The 22,180-nt window shown below is 42.8% G+C and overlaps 4 protein-coding genes across 4 annotated transcripts in view; 3 read left to right on the forward strand and 1 right to left on the reverse strand.

The window, feature by feature from the left end:
* The window catches only part of LOC115690657 (UV-B-induced protein At3g17800, chloroplastic), a 71,074-nt gene that overhangs the window by 19,922 nt on the left and 28,972 nt on the right, over nt 1-22,180 (forward strand). The window lies entirely within an intron of this gene.
* On the forward strand, nt 1,636-9,883 carry LOC115690666 (potassium channel SKOR-like). Its single transcript, XM_030617098.2, has 14 exons — nt 1,636-2,021; nt 2,469-2,771; nt 3,827-4,051; nt 4,213-4,276; nt 4,622-4,961; nt 5,269-5,564; nt 6,573-6,653; nt 6,819-6,917; nt 7,501-7,722; nt 7,861-8,049; nt 8,300-8,375; nt 8,498-8,792; nt 8,906-9,024; nt 9,347-9,883. Exons 1-14 carry the CDS (start codon nt 1,819-1,821, stop codon nt 9,592-9,594), a joined length of 2,760 nt encoding a protein of 919 aa, XP_030472958.2. The 5' UTR covers nt 1,636-1,818; the 3' UTR covers nt 9,595-9,883.
* On the forward strand, nt 13,254-16,117 carry LOC115690670 (uncharacterized). Its single transcript, XM_030617103.2, has 4 exons — nt 13,254-13,513; nt 13,711-13,793; nt 15,594-15,649; nt 15,740-16,117. The coding sequence occupies exons 1-4, from the start codon at nt 13,342-13,344 to the stop codon at nt 15,816-15,818; spliced, it is 390 nt and encodes a 129-aa protein (XP_030472963.1). The 5' UTR covers nt 13,254-13,341; the 3' UTR covers nt 15,819-16,117.
* Nucleotides 18,519-20,116, reverse strand: LOC115690667 (U-box domain-containing protein 21-like). Its single transcript, XM_030617101.2, has one exon. The coding sequence runs from the start codon at nt 19,984-19,986 to the stop codon at nt 18,634-18,636; it is 1,353 nt and encodes a 450-aa protein (XP_030472961.1). The 5' UTR covers nt 19,987-20,116; the 3' UTR covers nt 18,519-18,633.

Here is a 22,180-nt window from a genome sequence, read left to right on the forward strand (position 1 = left end):
GGTTCGACTCTCACGCTCCGTAAGAGAAAGAATAAAAGTTAGAGAACGGGGAGAGTTAGATATAGGACAGACAAAAAGAAAATTAAGAGTTTGTCGCTAGAAATTGCCAAGGGCAATTTAAAGAAGGGAGGCTTTAAATTCGAAATGATTATAACTTTTCGTTTGCCTACCATGTTAATATGGATGAGTGGGTAAAAATCTTCTTAAAGGAACAAATGCACGTAGGCAATAGGCATTAAGGTTGAAATTCCCCTGTGATCTTTTTTTTTCTCGTATGCTGCGCAAATTACGCAATCAATCATAAACTTACTGTACGAATACCAATTCAGTCATAAACTTTCTAATTTTATCGATTTAATCCTAAACCTTTACGCGAAATCCGAATGTAGTCTTTCCAGTCAGTTTTTGTCGAAAATCGCTAGCCATCCTATGCGGCACACCTCGACGCCAAAAGTTTTCGACGAAAAATGGCCGGGAGGCCTATATTGGAATTTCGCGCGAAAAAATTTAGGATTGAATTGAAAATCATATAATAAATTTATATCCAATCAGACAATTTCACCTACCGATGCAGATGGAGTTCCTTCAATGCACTTTTCATGACGTATGACGCGATGTAAGTAAGGTGAGTATAATAAATCTCTAGTCTTGGTAAACTAGTGTGACCTCTCAACTCCTCTTTAAGTTGGAACATTAGATTGATTGAAAGACATCATGTATGACAAATTTTCACTCGTCATGGATGACGTCGGAAAGACCTTATGATGACAAAAAAACGCGATGAGCTCGGTTGACTCCTGAAGTCCGTTGAGTGCTTTAGGAAGTTTAGTTTGAACTTTTAGTAGGTTATGCGTTCCGGTTTATCACGGCATCGCGCATTCGCATTAATCTTGGAGGGGCGACGCTCGAATCACGGCCCTGTGGATGGAACTTTACTCGATGCATGCGGATGCGGCGGTTTGCGCGTATCCGTGGGATTAATCGAGCCCTACGATTCGAGTGCCTCGTGTTGTCAAAAAAGTAATCAGCAGAATTATATTAGATTAGTTGTCCAAACCTTAGACTAAACACTCCTCTTCTCTTTGAGAAGCTAGTGCCATGAATGCAAGTTGCTTAATCTATTGTGCTACCCAAGCCTTCCCCCCGCCCCACCACAACGTAAGAGTAACGTAAGAATGTTCGGCCCGAGCTTTGAGCCTAAGTCGGGCAAAGCCATGATTTCTGGTCGATGGGGGCTGTCCGCTCGTTGATTACCTCCGACGTCGACCTACGAAGATACGAGCGAACAATAGCTAAACAGAGAAAGATGTGATAGGCTTTCAAATTCCAATCGCCAAATTAGCTGAGATTGCTTAATTGCTCGGCATTCCTAGCAGCCTCATGCAATCATCCAAATGGGCTGAATAGGCCCAGGATCTTCTTAATGGGCTTGGACAACCTACGTGGCCCATTGGGCCGGGCCCGCTTGTGGAACTTCTCCATCGGAAGCAAAACTGAAGCTCTAGGAAGAGCCTGACATTGTCAAAATCCCTGATCCTAACATAACCAACAAAAAACGAAAAGAGGACGGCAGAAGGCGAGAGTGTCCCCATTGAAGAAGAAGGGCCAGCGTTATCTTATCATCTACATCGATTCTCGAAGCTCGAAGATTAATGGTTCGCGTCGCCTTGTGGACTTATCGGGGAAAGATGGCTTGCTTGCGCCTCGTGGGCCGACAATGTTGCGGCCGACCGACTCGTGTATGCACAGATGCGCGTCGAGCCTAGCCAGCTAAGGTTTCGGGCTAGATTCGATCTAGTAAACATTCCAAAGTAAGATATGCCTCGACGGCGCATGCTCATGGAAAAGAACCGCCTGCTCGAATTTAATCCGGCCTCAAAAGGTCTAAAGCATTGTCCATTCGGTCTCGCCACTCGGGTCTCTCGGCTCTCGATCCGGTGTATTTTCATCCCCGAGAGTTTTCTGCGCGTGAAAAGAGAGAATCTATCCTTCTTGGGACCGGGAGCATATATCCAGCGCAGGTAAGATAAGATTTGGACGAACTTTTGGCGATTCTTTACTGAGATGCATGACGAGACTTCGCTCGACATTTCTCACATCTCCAGCACTGAACGACGCACGCTACGCGGTCGATAAGACGGGGTGCGCGCGCGCGTAAATGAATCGAATTGCGCGCATAGTCCACGCGATTCTCCCTGTCTGCATGAACCTACTGTGCCGATGACCAAATTCCGATATGCGCACCCAATATCACTTCGTGGGCGTTGTGCAAAAAGAAAGTGAAAGCGAATCGCAAAAGCTGTCAGCCTGTCACCATTAGTATTAGTATTCTCTGTCTTTATGTCTCACTAGCTTGTGAAGCGTAGCGCTTTACACATCGTACGAGTGCGACCCCATTAAATCGTGCACTCACATGAAGGATAACATCTTTGCCTGCTCATCCTCTCTCTCTCTCTCTCTCCCACCAGTAACTCGCTCATTCTTCTGCACCCCGAACGAGGAGGTGCCTCGAGCTCTCGGTCGTCGTCGACGATGCTCGAAGGAGGCGGCGGCGGGAGGAGGAGAGGAGGGAGACGGGGGTCGGCGGCGGAGGAGGAGGAAGACGAAGAGTACGAGGTCGATATGGGATCGGAATCCCCCAAGCCGTCATGGAGGTCGACCTTCGGGCTCATGCTGAGGAGCGAGTGTTCGTGGAGAGGCTCGCTCGCGAGATGGGACGCCTCTACTTCTTCTTCTCCACCGCCAGAGTTTGTCATTCTGCCCAATAACTGGTAAGTGTGGCGACTCTCCGTCTCGAGAAGCACGACCTCCGCCGTAACACGATATCTACGTATGTGGTTTTTTTTTTTGTGGTGTGTGATTTACTTATGTCGTAATAAAATGGGTTTTTGGCGCATAGCTATACATGGTTATCACGACCGCGTTTTGGGGATCGCGGTTGCCACGGTACCGTAGGACGGCACTCGACTCCTAGAAAGAATAGGAGGCGGAACGAGTAGATTATGTGTCATGTTCGATTCGCAATCGATGGTATGAGCACGGGAAAAAAAGGATTTTTGGAACGCTTCGTCGCGTGTGTATCATATTCTTAGTGGGAGATAATTTTCCAAAACTTGATCTTTTCGATATAACTAGGGCATCGAATAAATATTTCTTTTCGTTTTATTTTCCTTCTTTTTGCCGACACACACGTACAGGATCTTCTCTTTACCTTGAACTAATCGTATAAATCATGAAATAAGTTTTTCGTAAATTATTTCGTGATTTTTCACGGGCGGACATTGAAAGTAGCTTTTCCTATGCGGCCATGCACGTGACAATGCACGTGACGGAGAGGAACTTTTTTACGCAATAATTCTCGAGTGATTAAATGTACATGCAAGATGGCAGTTATTTGCAAAATAAAAAAAGAAATCATGATTTTGACAAACTTTAATTTTTTTTTTTGGTCGAAGAAAAACACAAATTTGCCAAAACAATCGTATATTTTTGCAAATGTGGGAAATTAATTTTTTTGCGGGGGGTCAATTGAAAAATTAATTGAATAGCGGTAATTTATAGATTCGTAGAAGGGAAATGCGGAATTTATACCTGAATATTGACCATGGAGATATTTCTAATTGCGAAAAATATTTCAATTATTTTAATGATTTTCGATTCATGAGCTGAAAATTTTCAAGATTTTGGCCCCCCTGAAGAATAATAATTTGGCGCCAAAAACAGAGCAGCCATGCACGCACACGCACGCACCATTCTCTCTCTCTCGCAGCAAGCACGACGGGGATAATGATGAAAAGGGCGGTGACATTGTGCGGAAATGATGCAGGCGGTACGTGCTATGGACGCACTTCATCTTGATATGGGCGGTGTACTCCTCCTTCTTCACCCCGCTCGAGTTTGGGTTCTTCAGGGGGTTGCCGGAGAACCTCTTCCTCCTCGACATCGCCGGGCAGTTCGCTTTCCTGGTCGACATCGTGATCCGCTTCTTCGTCGCCTACAAGGACTCCCATTCCCACAACATGGTCTTCGACCGTTCCCAGATCGCCCTAAGGTTGGCTTGGCTTGGCTTGGCTCGGCTGTGTCTTTGTTCGCTTTATGCTCTTTGAATTTTGCAGGGTTCTTGCGTTTCTTGAACATAGATTAGTGGGGGTGGTCTTGATTCTTGTCGTGTCTGGCAATTCATGTTGTGCTTGCTGCGTGTTGTTTGATTAGGTACTTGAAGTCTCGATTCAGCGTGGATCTTCTGGGTTGTCTCCCCTGGGATGCTCTTTATAAGGTATAGATTCTGTTGCCCTTGTTCTTGCTGCCATCGCCATGCTCGTCCAACGCTACTTCTTGATTATTTCTGCCTATCTGATGGTGCAATGGTACACCAAAATGGTGATTTGGAGAGAAATATGCCACTGAAGTTGAGTCACAGCGGTATTTAATTGGTTTTAGAGGAGAGAGCAAAACCTTTGAATCGGTGGATGCTTTTACGAGGAGCTTCAAATAGTCGATAGTTTCTTACGTGTAGCCCCGGAGCGAGATTTGTAAAAAAGAATACAGATTTTGTTCGCTAGGGAGAATGGTGAATGGTTCCGCTGCCGTGCTGTTGTTGAGTTTCCTTTTCTTTGATCAGGTCTGTGGGAGGAAGGAGCCAGTCAGGTACATGTTGTGGATTAGGCTAAGTCGGGCGCTCAGAGTGACGGAGTTTTTCGAGAAGATGGAGAAGGACATTCGGATCAATTATCTCTTCACTAGGATAGTGAAACTTCTCGTCGTCGAGCTCTACTGCACGCATACGGCTGCTTGCATCTTTTACTATCTTGCTACCACTTTGCCTCCTTCCAAGGAAGCATACACGTGGATCGGGAGCTTGAAGATGGGTGACTATAGCTATTCGCACTTCAGAGATATTGATCTTTGGAAGCGCTACGTCACATCTCTCTATTTTGCCATTGTCACAATGGCGACAGTGGGTAAAGATCTTTCCTAATGTTTTTTTGGCAGTGCGACATGATTTGTTGTTTGACAAGGGTTACTGGTTTAAAATACAAGGTGCATTATCACCTTGACAATGCTAATCTCTAGATGAACCGGTTTCATGATTTTCGTGAATAGGTAACTTCTCAATAAGTTTGGCGCGTGCGCAAGCTCTAAATTGTGATTCTCAGCTAACTGATTCAGATGGCAATGCCATTTCAAAAGAAGAAAAAAGACAAATCAATGACTTCGAATCAAAGTGAGAATTTTCATTTATGGACTGATCCAGGTTCTGTTTTTCAGGCTATGGAGAGATACATGCAGTAAATGTCAGAGAGATGATATTCATAATGGTTTATGTATCTTTCGACATGATCCTTGGTGCTTACTTGCTTGGTAACATGACGGCCTTGATAGTAAAAGGATCAAAGACGGAAAGGTTTAGGGATAAAATGACCGAACTTATCAGATACATGACTAAGAATAATCTTGGAAAGCAAATTAGTGATGAGGTCAAGAACCATTTGCAACTACAGTATAGTCACACGTACACTGAGGCTACTGTTCTTCAGGATATACCAAACTCTATCCGCACAAAGGTATGACCATATCTCGATGCATCTCTCTATATTATTTCTAGAAAACACTGCCACAAGTCAAAGCATTCCATATTGTATTGGAAGATTAACACCATTTCGCTCAATCTCATGTTTTGGCAATTTGATATGAGTCATGTTGATGCGGTTATACATTTGTTTTTCACTGTTTCCCCAACATACAATCTCAAATATACTTGTTTTTAATAATTAAAAATTTAGCAGCAAGTTTGAAGTTGCAGCAAAGAGCAATTTTACCTTAAGTGTGAGTTGGAGGACAAGCAAAACGAAGACTGTATAACCAATCTTTTTGCCTCCTTGCTATTTTTTAGGATAGAAGATAGCTATATGCCCTCACTTAAAAGATTAATAGCCAAACTTAGGATAAGTTTCTAAAGTGGTTCATTGGTAACCTAATTATCAGTCTATATAGTGTGCCTATTTCTTGCCTTAACTAGATTGGTATTCGATATATGTATCATTCAACACTCACAAAATCATATTGAGATGCTTCTTTGGAGTCAATCTTGTTCATCTCTTGAGATGAAAGAACTGGAGAGTCAGAGTCAACCTTTACTTTAAGGTTGATTTGGCTAAACCAACAGGCAAGCAGGGAAAATGTAGAACTGCATTTTCTGGCTAAAATCTCAGTCTCATGTCAATTAGTATGTGCGACTTGTAAGCCTACGGATAGAAATAAGTTCCATTTGTTCAAACTTTCAATTAGTATGCGCCAGAAATAACTCGTCTCTGAAGCATGTTTTATTCAGTGTCTATTATTTTTATCAGACCTTTCATGAAAAGAATCAACCAGTGCTTTCTGTACTGTAGTCACATCGTCTTTTTACACAACTACAATTCATGAGAGACCAAATCGTTGTGTTTGATGTTTTGTGGTGATCAACCATATAGTATTTGATATGTGTCATGTATCATTTGCATAATATTCTTTGCTTTCTGCTGTAAGTCAGTGGAACATATGTTTGATGACTAATCCTTTCAATGCTGTAGATCCAGCAAAAGTTGTATGAGCCAGACATTACTAAAGTCTCTCTTTTCAAGGGCTGTTCTCCAGGATTCATCAAGCAGATAGTAAGGCAATTTGTTAAATGTACTCAATTACGTTAATAAGCAATCAGACAGTACTAACTGTCTGCTGTCTTCTGCTTACAGCCTACTTAATAAACAGTAGAAATAATACTATAATAGGAAGAAAAAATGGTCAATTAAGCCTCTTCTGTGACTCTTGTTCATCAGGCAATGAGAGTGCATGAGGAATTTTTCCTCCCGAGAGAAGTGATCATAGAACAGGAAACTGGGGTTGACCAGCTATACATCATCTGTCATGGTTATCTGGTATGACTTCCTCTACCAGTGAATCTACGTTATCTACTTCGTTCCGGTCAATCTCCATAAAAAACTGTCTGTGTTTCCCTTTAACCAACTCAGCTATCGAAATATGTTGACAGTTCCTGGATCTTACACTTTTGTAAAATTGGCTTAGTCTTGCAAAGTTTATACTTTCTTGAATGGAAATGAGCTTTGAATAACACCATTTCAAGTGAACCAAGCCTCAATTGACTTGCACTGCGAATAATTTCTCGCAGTTGGAATTCAGGCTTATTATTTGCCTATATGTATGGCAACTGAGCAAAGTCGAAATATTGATACCACCAGAATGCGTGTTCGGGGCATCATTGAGATCATGTCTAGATCCTCGCTGTTTGAAACTGGGACTTGGTTGAACTGTCTTTGTATGTGATCACAGAAAGAAGGAACTTTTAGCGTCATGATACAATTGGTACTTGGATTTTGTGATTGTATGGACATCAAGTTAAAGTTTAGCATCTTGCTATGTAACTTCCGAAAAAAGCGAAAACCATTTGTTATAATATTCAAATTGGATTAATTGGCTTGGCTTGATTGATTTTGTCGACAGGAAGGAGTTAGAAAAGAAGACGATAAAGAGGAAAGGTTCCCCATGAACTTGCCAAGTTATAGCACGCTAGGAGAAATCCCCCTACTCTGTAACACCACTTTGCCTTACACTGTTAGGGCATGTGAACTATGCAAGCTCTTACGCCTCAGCAAACAATCCTTTACCGAGATCCTCGAGATATATTTTTCTGATGGACGCATTATCTTGAACAACCTTCTTGAGGTGATTCATGTGCCGATGCTTTACCTATTTGTTTTGCTTCTTCCATTCCTGGCGACTCTTTCACCAGTCAGAGTTCCTATAGTTTATCTGGCAAAAAAAACCACATTTACTCAATTGCAGCGTCTATGAAATTGACAGGGAAAAGACTCGAACCTCTGCAAGCAGCTGTTGGAATCGGATATCACACTTTATATCATGCAGCACGAGTCAGAGCTGGCGACAAGGCTGAACTGTGCTGCCCATGATGGAGATCTATATCGCTTGAAGCATCTGGTAGCTGCTGGAGCGAATCCCAGCTTGACGGATTACAGTGGGAAGTCTCCTTTGGTATGATCTCACAATTGCTTGATCATTCTCGGCATCTATAATCTGTATGAGGGTGGCTGAAAAATCCAATTATTACAAGTATTAAGCTTCATCATGGCCTCTTTCCTTTAAATCATGATTATGCAAGTGCTTAGGGGAACAAAACTTTTGGCATTCCTAGAAGAGAATATGGAGAGAACTAAAGAAGCCAGCTCCGTGAAACAAAGGATTTTCTTAGCACACCACCTGAACTTTTGTTTTCTACTAACAGCATGTTGCTGCTTCAAGGGGACACGAGGAAATCGTTATTTTCCTACTCGAACAGCATGTATGCATCGACAGTCCAGGTTAACCACTTAGCTCACTATAACAGCTTATATCTGTATTATGTATTGCGACTGTTTTTCATATCAATAGTGTCCTTCACACACGATTAGTAAATCATTGCATTTGGTTGATGTCTAATCAGATGAATCTGGAAATACCCCACTGCTGGAAGCTATCAAGCATGGCCACGATCAGGTTGTTTCTTTACTTGTCAAAGCAGGTGCTTCGCTGATAATAGATGATGCTGGTGGTTTCCTCTGTACCACCGTCGCAAGAAGGGACACAGATCTCTTGAAGAGGATTTTGGCTAATGGAATCAACCCAAACGTGAAAAATTACGACTCCCGAACGCCGCTTCATGTGGCTGCTTCTGAAGGATTGTACTCGGTCGTGCATTTACTTCTAGAAGCAGGAGCAAGCGTTTTACCTAAGGACAGGTCCAAAACCAAATGCAATTTATTCAAAAGCAATTAGCTTCCAGTTAGGGGATTTTATCTTCCCAGATGCTGTCATATCTCGCCATAAGTCAGCAATTTCTTCATTCTTGTAGATGGGGAAGTACTCCACTTGATGAAGGCCGTTTAAGTGGAAACAAGAATCTCATCAACCTGCTCGAAGATGCGTGGACTATTCAAATCTCGGAGTTTGCAGATTCATGCCATCTTCAAGGTGACTTCATCTCCTAGTAAATCATAACATGACAAGATACAGTGTGAGCATAGTACGAAAATATTGTAATGGACACGGGTTTATGATCAAATCCAAAAAGGATTGGACGAGTACCCGTTTCTTCGCAATCTTCTGCTTTTGATGGTCACAGGATGGCGATATCATCTATATTGTCCTTCTCTTTATTAGGAGAGGCCATTCTAGTTCTTTATTACATGTTGATAGAATCTTTTTCTTTTAGTTGGAGTGGCTCAGTATATGAAGAAGGCCCTTTAGTTCAAAACAATCTCTGTAAACTACAAGAATTTTTTGTTGTCCGCAGCTGATAGGATGCAGAAAAGGAAATGCACCGTGTTTCCTTCCCACCCGTGGGACGCGAGCAACGAGAGAGGAAGGCGAGGGATCATGCTATGGGTTCCGCGAACCTTGCAAGAGCTGATAGAGGCAGCCAAACAGCAGCTCCACGTTTTAACCGACTCGTGCATCTTGGCAGAAAATGGCGGCAAAGTAACCGACGTCAACATGATCAGTGATGGTCAGAATCTGTTCCTTGTGAGCGGCGCGCGATGAACAGCAACAGCGGCACCAAAGTAGATGGTCAGTGCGTTCTATGCTGCAGATGCAGTCGAGCAGGGACCTTCACTTGCTCACTATGGAACCTCATTGTTCCTTCTTTTGTCGCAGTATTAAGAACCATTGCTTGATGTGAATTCTATGCTAGCTTTCTCGATTACACTCCCTTCACCTTGTCTTTGGTCGAGATGAACGAAGATATCAGTCGAGATCAGACGTGAAAGTGCTTCGGCAATCTTTTGAAAATGCAGGGAAACTCCGCGGTGTCACAAGTGTTTTCACTGGAGAGGTCTTTGCATTTGACTAAGAAATATTATGATGAGTTGTAAGGAACATTGCTGAAACATAGCGTTGCAAAACTTTACAATGCGTAACGAAAGGTCTCGATCGATATCATATTGTACTATTAATAACACAAAAGAAATTTACTATTAACTTAAATAGATTACTATTATTATTGAGATATATGCACTAGAAGTCCTAAAACTTGTCACAAAAGTGTAATTGAGTCCTAAAACTTGTAAAAAGTGCAATCGAGTCCTAAAATTTATTAAATTGGTTCAATTGAGTCCTAAAGTTAATTAATACCGTCTAATTTACTAACGGAAAATGCTAACGTGGTGCTAACGTGTCTTATTTTATTAATTTTCTTGAGACACGTGACGTGTAACAAGCGCTATGTTAGAAAAAGTTAAAAAAATATAAATTAAATTAGAAAAAGCTATAAAAAAAAAACCACAACCAATGGCTGTGGCGGTGGCCAAGCCCTCGCCAATGGCCACTACCACAGCCGCCAGGAAGGGCCGGCGGAGGTCGCATGGGCCTTCCCAAAGCCTGGCGACCCTCGCCGACCTTAGGCGGGGCCCCACTAGTCCCCGGCGAGGGCATGCCGGCCCCGATCTAGGGGAGGATGCGACCCTCGCTCAAATCTAGGGTGAGGGTCGCGCCCTCCCCCAGATCGGGGTTTGCAGGCCCTCGCTAAGGCCTCGCCTAGGGCCGGCGAGGGTCATCAAGCTTCAAGAAGGCTTAGGCGACCTCCACCGGCCCTTCCCGGCAAGGACTTGACCATCGCCATGGCCGCTGGTTGTGGCTCCTCTTTTTTTTTAATTTTTTTAGATTTTTCTAATTTAATTTATATTTTTTGACTTTTTCTAACGTGGCGCTTGTTAGAAGTCACGTGTCTCAAGAAAATTAATAAAATAAGACACGTCAGCATTTTTCGTTAGTGAATTAAACGGTGTTAACTTTAGGACTCGATTGAACTAATTTGATAAGTTTTAGGACTCGATTACACGTTTTGTAAATTTTAGGATTCAATTGCACTTTTGTGACAAGTTTTAGAACTTCTAATGCGCATATCTCACTATTATTAGAATATTAACACCACATGACCCAGAGAATTTATGACCTCCAAAGAAAAAATTATGATCTCCAAAAAACAAGTTGCGAAAGGATATTTCACGGGTAAATTAGTAATCGCGAGGACAAAGTACATATGCCAAACGAAAGCAACCATCCATTAGGTAATTTACTAACTATAGAGAAAGAAATTTACTGTAAACTTAGGCAGATTACTATTTTTAGTCGAAAATTTTCAAACCATAGCACTCGCAAAATCTATGAAATAGAAATTGCACTATGTGAAGAAAAGCTAGGAAGCGATGTGTAACGGTTAAACTAATATTGGTAAGGAAAAATTGCGAATGCCGACAAAAAAATTACGATCAGTTAAGTTGAATCAATCCCGTTTTTAAGAAAACTATACAAGGAGATCTAATTTGCAAAACCTGTGCACCAAGTGACGAATTCTAACCAAATGTCAGATATGACCAATTTCTTTAAAGGCACATCATTGTCACACTATTTAGTATGTGACTTTCATATGTGGATCTTAATATGCATTGCCTTTTCCTTCTCGTCTACTTTTCAAAAGACGGTAATGTATTGAACTCTGATATGAATAGGAATGAGCAGTTCTAAAGTGGGTAAATTCCAAACTTGAAACTTGAAACTTACCTTGTAGACCATGGAATCTAACTCGGAATCGACTCCGTTGGTCCGGTCCGGTTCCATGGTCCACCAAGGAAGTGGCCAATTCCTAGACATCTCTTTATTTTTATTTTTTTTATCTTTTTTATCCGCATCTTTATTTATAATTATGACAATTAGCAGTTACAACAAAATAGTACAGCAACAAAATGACGAGATGTACGATACAAAACAAACATAAATATGAAACAATTGGGAAGTGTCCAATTCATCTCTTAATCCAGCAAAATGAAAGTTGAAGCAACAATAGAAATTCCTATCCGCCAAAAGCAACAATCCATAAAAGATGAAAACATAAGCCGTATTTAGCTATGTTATTGTGGAGTGTTGAGAGTCGTCGACGATTGAAAGAAATGAATTCTTTGGAGGGGGTGGAGATAAAACAATCCATGTCCCTCAATGTGCCGGCATTCATCGAATTGGAGATAGATTGGACGCCGCTAGAAGTTATAGAGCACACCATTTAGCTGGGGAAGCTATTACATTACAATTCTCAGTATTGAAGGATAAATAAGCATCATCTCAAAAGTGCAAAAACTTTCGACGAATACGAAAGGTGCGCAAGTTAGGAGTGAGTAGTTCCAGATTCCAAAGTAAGTAGGTTTCAGATCTAGAACCTACCCTATTGAAATCAATTTCCAATTTTTGAAACCCGAAACCTATCCTATAGATCTTGGAACCAGACTTGAAGTGGCGAAGTAGGGTCGGTCTAGTTTCAGGGTCTACTTTGGACCAGTGCACTCCCATAGATATGACCTTGTCTATATGATTCACTTAGTAATGCAAGGAAAAAAAAAGGGATTTAGGCTCCGTTTTGGTTTACTAAAAATATTACATTTGTGGAAAATTTTCACCAAAAAGTCATTTTCTAGGAAAATAGCAATATTTTAAAGCGTTTGGCTAAAATCTAAAAAAGATCCTAAAAATATTTTTTGTTATTTGAAAATGAAAATCTGATTAGATTTTCCTAGATACACATACATTATTTGGGTTTTAGTGATTTGTGCATGCGCAGTCGGCAAATCAGACATGGGCACTAAGATCTGGAGGTCCAGCCTTGATGAACCCCAATCCGGATGTCAGGGACCTGTGCATGGGCACGGGTACTAGGTTTCCAGGCCTCGGCCTCATTTTGGTTGAGGCCGAGGCCGAAAACATTTTACTTGGGACCTTGGCTAAGGCGCGAGGGATCTGGACAGAAGCACTAGGGACGCTCGAAAACATTTTAGTCGACTCATTTTTGTAAGAGATCCGAACGCCGGAAAAAATGAGGAAAATATGTTTTCGGAAAATATTTTACTCGAAACAAGCATATGCTTAATTGTAATTCCACGTAGGGCCCTCGAAGCAAACACACGAGTATTATCCCATTTTTTTATAGCAATAAATCTCCTACTTGCAATAATAATAACACTGCTCTATAGACGCTTTTTTTATATATATATATATATACAGAAAAGGAAGGTAGGAAAAAGGCGAAGAAAAGCAAGGAATTGGCTGTAAAGAAAGAAAGAAAGAAATTGCAAAAACCTTGGTCATTAAGAAACGAATTGACGAAACAGAGAAAGGACCTCGCGCGAGATTCCCAGAAAGCGACGAAGCAGAAGAAGGAAGAAGAAGGAAGAAGGAGAAGCAGCAGCAGCAGCGATCGAGGAAGAGAGAGAGAGAGAGAGAGAGAGAGAGGGGAGGGGGAAAATGGCGTTGCAGTGGATGATACTGGCGTACGTGGTGGCGGCCGAGGCGGCGCTGGCCCTCCTCCTGACCCTCCCTTCCCCGAAGCTCCTGAAGAACCACCTCGTCTCCCTCGTCTCCCTCGCCCTCCAGCCCGCCCTCTTCGTCGTCCCCTTCGCCGGATTCCAGCTCCTCGGTCAGTTCCCCCCGTTTCCCCGTTTCCCCGTTTCCCCGTTCCCCCCTCCGATCGGTGCTTTCGCTCGCGCGAGGCGGGCTCCGATTCGATCTTGAATCGCTCCGCTACCGGTTTCCTCCGATCTCGTCGGGGCGGCGGCGGGGTTTTGTCCCCGCGCGGGGTTGTTTCTGAGCGCGTGTGTTTGGTTTCCCGTGCAGACATATATTGGAAGAACGAGCACCGCCTGATGTGTACGTCGGAGATCTGCACCGCGGCCGAGCGAGACCGATTCGAGAAAGCGGTGCGTAAATTTTAGTCTTCGCCTCGATCTTTACGGTTTTTTTTTTCCTGAAGATTGATTTTCGTGTGAGATCTGGGGTGGTTTTTCTCCCCCTGTTTTATTAGCCTTGTGGGAGCATTGTGGTGTACATAGGAGTGGGATTGTTGATAGTTCATAGGAACAGCCACGACGCTTTTGCTCTGCTATCGAAGTCGCGTGATGACCAACTGAAGGAAACGAGTTTGACTTGTGATGAGAATGACGCGAAGTAACCGTAATTCGTTGAAGGATAATGGTATATGTGCACAATTCCGTTGGGAAAGATGGCACATGAATATGACCATGTGATTCGTGTATAAAACTGAAGGATTCGTGCGGACAGCTTACATGAATGCCGACATGGCAAGCATTTATAGGTCGAATCACGCCCTAGAAATGGAATTACTGAACTTCCGTGTTAAGTTTTGGGTAGCAGAATTCAGAGGTGGTATTTGGATGATAAAGAAGGGATCTATTTGATCCAAGATGGTCACTTGATGGCGTGAAGAAAGAGTAGCCGAAGTTTTCTTGCGGCAGAAAAGCAATTTTTCTCGTTTTTGTTTTACTTCATTTATCAGGTAGCTTAAATAATTCACGTTAAGGTTGGCCAGTGAGGAGTAGGATGAGTTTAGATGCTTAGGTGATCATTCATGAAAGTTCTAATGCAATAGACTTTTTCTAGAAGAGTAATGCTAGCTTTACTGAGACCGGTTCCCGATTGGTATATTAATTTGTTTGATAGATTTTTATTGGGTGCTGATCGTGGTACACTTTTATATGTGTCCATTTACTGTCTGCCGCGTTACTTAGATACCGGCTTTGAACATTAACCTTAGTACACTTACTGTTTCTATGAGAAAGGATTTCCTCATGATTGTTTTTCTAGCTTCCCTTCTCTGGCAAGTCAAAGTCATTCACCTCAGTTTGGCTGGGTCTGTTTTTTCAGTTGAAGTAAAAAAGAGGTCTGAATTGTAGTTTGCTACGAGCTTGTGAGGGAGCTGTTGGAATTTGCTAGATGGCAGCTGCTGAATCTTCACAATGATCAGCCAGACATTTCCGTCCTCTTCCTGAGATTTTGGCTCGTGAATCAACTTTATGTGGATGACAGTGTTTGATTTCCTAGTTTTATTCTACCTTTGATTTAAAAGTGCCTTTGCAATAACCTTCCCAATCCTTCCAAAGAAGATCATTCCTCCTTGTTTCAGAAACTTGAGTAGGCTGACACTGGGTACATGCCTGTAGTGAGTTAATCATTGGCACTTTCTTCCTGTCGTGGCTTTTTCTTGCAATTATTCTGTTTCTCATGTGTACATTTGCCTAGTCAAATAAAAGTCGTCTTGCTACTCCACAGCTTTTAAAAGGCACTGCTACTTTGGCTGATGGTAGACATCAAGTGAAAATATGTGACATAAATGTGGGGAAATTGAACGCAACTTCCACTTATTTTTTGTTGTTGTCTAGCTTCTGATAATTGCTGGGGTATTTTAGCGGTAAGAGTAGACTTAATGGGTCCAATGCACTCATGGATTTGGAGCTCAAGAAAAGATGTTGCTCGAGATGTTTATCCATGATTGGCATGCCAAAGCTCTAATGCACTGGGTTTGTTTTGGCCTTATCTAGATCTTTATGGATGACGATGGGCTCAAATGCTGGTAGTTTTCTTAACCAGATTAGGAACTTTACATGTCTATATTTCCCTTGATCTCATCGTGAAAGATGTTCATCGCCTATCGTTTACCTTTCGCCAATTGACTTTTGGGTGCACTTATGCCTGCCATACAGATCTATAAAGCACAAAGGAATGTGATTCTATGTGTTTCAGCCTGCCTTCTTTATTGGTATGCAGCTATCTTGGGAAACCGAAGAAGTTTCTTTCATATAATTTGAAGATGCACGCAGATGCTAAACTGATGTGAACGTGTATGCAGGTGCATTTATCGCATTTGCAAATACTACAAAGAAATTCAGAAGTTGGAGGAAATAGAGAAGAGGTTCAAGGATCAGTAATATCATCCGTGTTCTTTAGTTCCTCCAGATGGTTGACTGAGTTACTTCTGGATGAAGTAGCTACTGCCTCTAAAAATCTCCTCTTGCTTTGACCCTTTTTTTCCATCTCTGTGTACTTTCAGTTTCGTACTTGATTTTCATGTACCTTACGTTCCTCCAGCTTAGACTAGATACTTTACCGATGCATATAGCTGTTTGGATGTAAGATGCTTATTTGTTTCTTGCTTGTTTTTGTCGAGATATATTGCAGATACCGGATTTAAGCGGAGTAGAATACTATAATTGATTTGGGGTCTTAAGTAGGAGTCAGGCTTGTTTGGTAGCCTCTCAGTTTTTGTCCTAGCTGCTTGACGACATCACCCTCGAGCTTGATGCTTGAAACAATCCAAACTTCATAACTAGCTTTCCACAGTTTCTCAGGTTTCTTCAGAGTTCCCAGAGTTGCTCAATAGATGTACACCTTCACTTCCTTGTGGAGAGAATCATCACGAGTTCAACCCCGTGTGATGCGAAACAAAGCTCCTCTTGTATTACAAACCTCACGTCACCGGAGTGGGATGGTGGACGATTCCATGATCCTTGTTCCTAACACCTACTATAGAAATTTGCTTGGGGGCCATGTAAGCCTTTCGAAATGCGTTGACTTGACTGGGCGGTTGACCCATCTTAGGCCTGCTTTCTGGGACTCCGTAGTTGCGGTCCAATATGACAACGTCAGTTGTATATAGAATTGAAGCAAGTAGAGAGCACTTCCATATTAAAATGGAAGTAGGAGTGGACCAGGTTGGTAATCAGATCAAAAGGGCAATTTGACTCCAGATGTACTTCTTTGTTTTTGGTCAGCTTTCTTCCTTCCTTCAGGTTTTAGATATTGACGGTGAGATCCTCCATGTTCTAATGGAGAGCATCTAACCACCGGAAAAGCAAAAATAGGAAAGAAAAGGATAGCCGTGACGATTCATCCTCAGATTTGTTTCCGCTACTTGAAACCAGATGATATAACTGCAATCTTGACATGTTTTTAGGGTTATTTAGTTGACCAAATAAGAGCAAAGTGGAGTCTCCATCGGACATAGTCTCCGACTGTTGTGGCTCATTTGCATGACGATGGGCTATATAAGGATTAAACCATTTTCTCGATGTCGGATCTTGTTTTATGTTTCTGGACTCGCTGTAGTGATCCTCTTTCCGACAATCGACGGCGGGGTACTTAGCTTGTCAAACCGGACAAAACTGTGTGTAGGCAGTCCGTCGACTTCTAGAAATCCGACACAATAGTCCTAAACAATCTTGTGATGCCATGCCCCTCTATCAACTGCCTCTTCTATCTAGAAACGTCAGACTCTCTTGAAACTTGTATCAAACATTCACAATTTGAATGTTCCTACATCGGTTTGAAAATGAGAATAGTGAAGACAAATTACCAAATTTCTATCTAGAAAGGTTTACCAAGTACAACCGAAGTAAAAGGAGGCAAGGCCCTATATGGTTCCATAGGAGGACTTCTTAAGCATGTGATATCTCCGAATTTTTTGAAATGTTGATTACGCATATCATGAGAAAATTCGGTGCATAAATCGCAACTTTTCCGGAATCCCTTCGACCAAGCTCTCAAATCCGCACGTTAAAGAGCGAGTGAATACGCGGGGCTTACAAAATGACCCGGCTTGGCTTTCGGGGAAAAACGGTTGGTCTATTGCAAAGAGCGACTTGAATTTCCTGCGACCGGCGCACGTATCAACAGGCGGTTTCAAACTAATAACCTGGGGTGCGGAGTGGATTGCAGCCAACACGCATTATAGCTGTTCAAAGTTTCTTGAGATCGTGTCGTCTGTTGGGGTTTTTCAAACGAATCGGCAATCAATTCAAAGGTCAAGTCTCTTCAAGACCCATCTTTCATGGCCGAACATGGTGCTGATCAGATCAAGGGAAATTGTACCACCTCTTTCTCCCCCATTGAACCCGTTTGTTGCTCCAAGAAAACGAAACGACATGGCGGTCACCGAGAAAATTTTGTTGCTTTTGTTGAATATATTGCCATGGTCTTCAATACAATCCGCAAGAGGGAAAAAATGTCAAGATGCATGCTTTTGCACTTTGGAATGAAAGGTTTTGGCATCTCTGACTCTGCCGACTTGTGCCGACTTGTGCCGGTCATTCTGATGCATGTCGCAGCTTCTTTAGGTTACCTCTTCTTACAACGATTCTAATATATTTTATTTATACAGTGGTTGAATTACTTATATCAAATTAGAGCATCTCTGAGAATATCTATATTGTTTCGAAGAGACCGAAGTGCACGCAATGTTTTTCTAATTATAGCTTTCATCCGTGCGTATATGTACGTAGGATGATACAAGTATGTCTAACAAATTCATTAAAGCATTCTTGCAAGATGGCAAGATCAATCTTTGAGTGATACAATTGATGGTAAGCGTGAAAAGAAGTATGCTTTTCCTGATCTCTTTCACACAGTAATGTTGGTACGTTTCTATTTCGGATTAAATACCAATATTTACGTAGATGAATAAGCTCGAGCTTCGACCGAAAATAAAAAAAAAAAAAAAAGGGCTCGAGCGATCGGTGATCGACGTACTAAAATAACTTATAGGAAGACTCAGTATAATTTCCTTGGAAGTTTTGTTAGAAGGAAACATAGATCCAAACTTCAAAACCTGCCTTTGGCATCCAAAAGAAAACTAATGACAATTAATGCTGCTATTCTTCAAAGTAATAATCAATCTCTACAAACCGAAAAAGAAAGAGATTATAGCAATCAACAAATGATCCAAAAAATGATTTCCTCCTACAAAGCTCAAAATGATCTCTTGAGGTTCTTGAAATCCGCCGATTCGATGCACTCCAATCCGGCTCGATATGGATTCATCAGTTTCAGCAACTCGGTCGCCTTTTCCTTTGCTTCGTCGGGGCAACCCAGTTGCAACACCAGCAAAAGCTTCTGAAATGCACCAACTTGAAGGGCCTCCACCAAAGCCCTCTCTAGATGATCTCTACTCTCGTGCTTGCAAAGCCTCCAAAGAGACAATACCGCGAACTCAGTCGCCGTCGCCGATACACGCAAGATCTTCTTCACTAGGATCGGAACTGTCAGCAAATTCGCATACGCCTTTTCTCTCCCTTGTTCACACCCCATCAGTCCGTGAAGAACACTGAGAGCCTTCTCGCATACGCTCTTGTCACTGGAGTCGATGAGGATTTCCAAGAGCTTGGAGACCAAAGACATCTCGACAAATACCAATCTCTCCTCATCACCACAAGGGAAAGAAGAAATGAGGTTGAACGTCACTGAGAGAGAGGCTTTCGTGATCGTGGGGCTAATCGGGTGTTCGATGAACTCGACCAATGTTTCGTGTAATCCTTCCGTGTCTGCCAATGCCTCTGTTTGTTTCTCATCGCGAGAAAGCTCTTTGAGGGTTAAAATGGCATGTTTCTTGGCTTCTGTATCTCCGTTCTTCAAGAACCAAACCAAACAATGGAGAGATGATTGTGATGCCAAGTAGTGATGAGCTTCAGTATCAAGTGGGAACATCCAGCTCAATGCGCTTAATATTTCTTCCAACAGATTTGCGCCGATTTGGCTATAATTAGATGTGGCCGCGAATGCATCAAATGCCCTGGCGAACGTGCTAGCCGCCCCATTCGCGACGATGCAGCGCCGGTTCCGCTCGCTCTCGCCTCCCCACTTCTCGATCTTCCCCACCAATTCGGCGCACTTGGCATGATCGACATGCCGCGACGCGCCTTCGATACCTAAAAGAACCTCGGACACCTCAAACGGGGCAACGGGGACGTGCGGGGTGGGGATCCTCTTGACCCCATGGCGGCAATTCTCGGTGCACCAGTCCTGGATCATGCAGCGGAGCACGTGGTTCGGTACCTGGTCGAAGCTCGAGAGCACCTTGTTCGTCAAGGGACACGTGAAGTTGCCGGCCTCGAGCCACCGCTCGATGCTCTCGCGGTCGTACGTGATCCCGGTCGACAGCGTGACCGGGTCTCTCATGAGCTCGAGCGAGATCGGGCACACGAAGTGGTTCGGGATCACGAGCTCCTGCAGCTCCAGCTCCCGACGATCACCAATGCCACCCTCTTGCTTCTTGCTCCCATTGTTCCCCGCAGCCGATCTCCTCCTCCTCCAACCAAAACCCATTTCGATATCCCGCCTTAACTACGAACCGACACGGGAAAGAAGTGATTTTGCAGAGACCGCGACGTTAAAGATCGGATTTTGATTCGTGGGTTCGACTTGGGAAGGGACAGAGAAGAGGCGCGCGCGGAGCCTTTATAAGTCGAGAAATCTCCGGTCGAATAGAAAAAAAATGTCCGGTTCCTTTTTTCTCCCCTTGCGATTTTCACACGGTATTCAAAGTTCACACACAAACACCAGCGCGGTATTGATCGGGAGAATCGGTCGATGACTTGAACAGAAGAGAGAAGAGGAAGGATTCAAAGAAAAGCGTGTTCAGACTGAGAGGAGGGACGCGCTCTTCTTGAAGAGGGGGGGGGGCGGGCGGGCGGGGGTGGTTTAATCAGGATCGCAAGATTTTGAACATTGACCGTTGAATGGGATGGGCGATGGTATGAATGACTCGAACCGTCACAGTAGCGGGGACGGTAAGAAAAGAAACAGCATGATGGCCGCTGAACCTGTCAAAGTCCCCACGTAATACTAAAACTAAAAGCGAGAGCAAAGGAAGTCGCAGGAACGCACGGGAGTAAACAAAATGTTTCTGCTTTGACGTTTGACCCTGAGGCTCACGAGATGAGGCGGGGGTGTTGCCCGCTCCCTGTGTGACCCGTTGAGGTTTTTTGACGAGTCAAACACAGAGAGACCCTGCTGCTCTTGCTTTGCTTTGCTTTGCGCTGTGTTATTTGCACGAGCTTTGTTCCCTCTTTGCATCTGTTCGCTCGCTTTACAACGAGGAATATCCTTCACCGAAACTTCGATTTTCGGTTTTTATTAAAGTAGGTTCTGTGGCTTGATTTCTAGGAAAATCGTGACGAAAAACAGAGTGTAATGCGGGGTTATATGGAAGCGGGTAGAAATTAAGTGGATTGAAAATGGATCTGAGATCAACAAAGTTTCTAATTACGTTACAATACTCCTATGAAAGCTGTAAAGTACTTGAAGGTTAACTAAAGCTACAGGAAGCCGTAAATGCAGGAAGTAAAAGTGCAGAGGAAACTAAAGTGCATATAAACTTGAGTGTTTTTGCATTGTTATTGATCCTTCTTTTCTTCTTTCTTCTGAGTATTTATATCTCCTCCTATCCTGTAACTGCTTGTCGGTTATTTCTTTGTTTTCGAACTTTGAATCTTGGCGCTTTCAATAACTGCCTTATCTACCCATGTTTTCCAATTTCATTGTCCACCAAAACTTGATCTCAATCGCTGGGATGACTTCCAATTTGGATAAATAATCTCCCACGATCTGCTCGTGCTCACTATCTTCGCTTTTTGCTCATAACTTCATGTTGTCACGATTCACGTGGCTGGGTTGTGATCTTGCCGATTTTCGGTAGCTTCAGCATTTCCCGAAATGTAAACTTTTCATGTTTCGGTAAAATTACCGATTCTCTCCAATCACAGAATTCGGGACATGGTGCCATTCACGCTTACTACATTCCCGAATTTTATCCAAACGTACTTTGGCAGACAACTGAGCTCCATTGTCCGTCGGATTTTGACATTAAACCGACTTGACATCCATGCCGATTTTGGTGTAAACAAATGCCCCATTTTAAAACTTTTAATTCTTTTAAATGTCAAAGAAATAGTACCTATTCTTGACGTCGCTGCGTCACCTTGCTTCGCGCGCCTACCCTTTCGTCTCCAAAACACTTTCGATAAAAATCGTTCCTTTTTCGTTCTTCTTCATCTTCATCTTTTCGAATCTCTGCAATCTTTTCCGACACTCTACTAAAATCCATGGCTTCCAAAGCTTCCAAGGACCAAACTTTCTCCTTTTCTGCATCAGATGCCCTCGACCGATATTATCTATTCCGAGATTCTGATAATTTCAAAGAAGGATCTCATCTGTTCTCTGTACAGAATGATTTTGAAGATTCTTCTATCCTTGGCCCTGCTGCTCACAATCACTTTTTCGTTCCACAATGCCTGTCAAACCGCTTCCCTCGTCATCAGATTGAAGTACTTCCCATCCATGAGTCATCTATTTTGGCGTACCAGTGGTATTCTCGTCCTTCTCGCCTTAGGGCTTTCTCTGATTTTGATTCTGAGTTCTATCTATGGTACCTTCGTCTTCTTCCTTCTAAGGGGTCTCTCTGGAATACCCTTTCTATCTACGATGCTTTGCGTCTTAGTTGTTTCGACTACCATGTGAA

Source organism: Syzygium oleosum, unplaced genomic scaffold, assembly GCF_021117445.2.
Source record: "Syzygium oleosum isolate NSW1041296 unplaced genomic scaffold, Sole_v2.1 Sole_v2.01, whole genome shotgun sequence".
Taxonomy (NCBI): domain Eukaryota; kingdom Viridiplantae; phylum Streptophyta; class Magnoliopsida; order Myrtales; family Myrtaceae; genus Syzygium; species Syzygium oleosum.

Excerpts from the sequence above, each read along its gene's own strand:
- LOC115690666 (XM_030617098.2), top strand. The coding sequence starts at position 1,819 with ATGCCTCGACGGCGCATGCTCATGGAAAAGAACCGCCTGCTCGAATTT. Across the intron at positions 2,022-2,468 it reads GGAGCATATATCCAGCGCAG|TAACTCGCTCATTCTTCTGC; the intron begins GTAAGATAAGAT and ends CTCTCCCACCAG. Across the intron at positions 8,050-8,299 it reads ACAGTGGGAAGTCTCCTTTG|CATGTTGCTGCTTCAAGGGG; the intron begins GTATGATCTCAC and ends TTCTACTAACAG.
- LOC115690667 (XM_030617101.2), bottom strand. The coding sequence starts at position 19,986 with ATGGGTTTTGGTTGGAGGAGGAGGAGATCGGCTGCGGGGAACAATGGG.
- LOC115690670 (XM_030617103.2), top strand. The coding sequence starts at position 13,342 with ATGGCGTTGCAGTGGATGATACTGGCGTACGTGGTGGCGGCCGAGGCG. Across the intron at positions 13,514-13,710 it reads CGCCGGATTCCAGCTCCTCG|ACATATATTGGAAGAACGAG; the intron begins GTCAGTTCCCCC and ends TTTCCCGTGCAG. Across the intron at positions 15,650-15,739 it reads TCAGCCTGCCTTCTTTATTG|GTGCATTTATCGCATTTGCA; the intron begins GTATGCAGCTAT and ends ACGTGTATGCAG.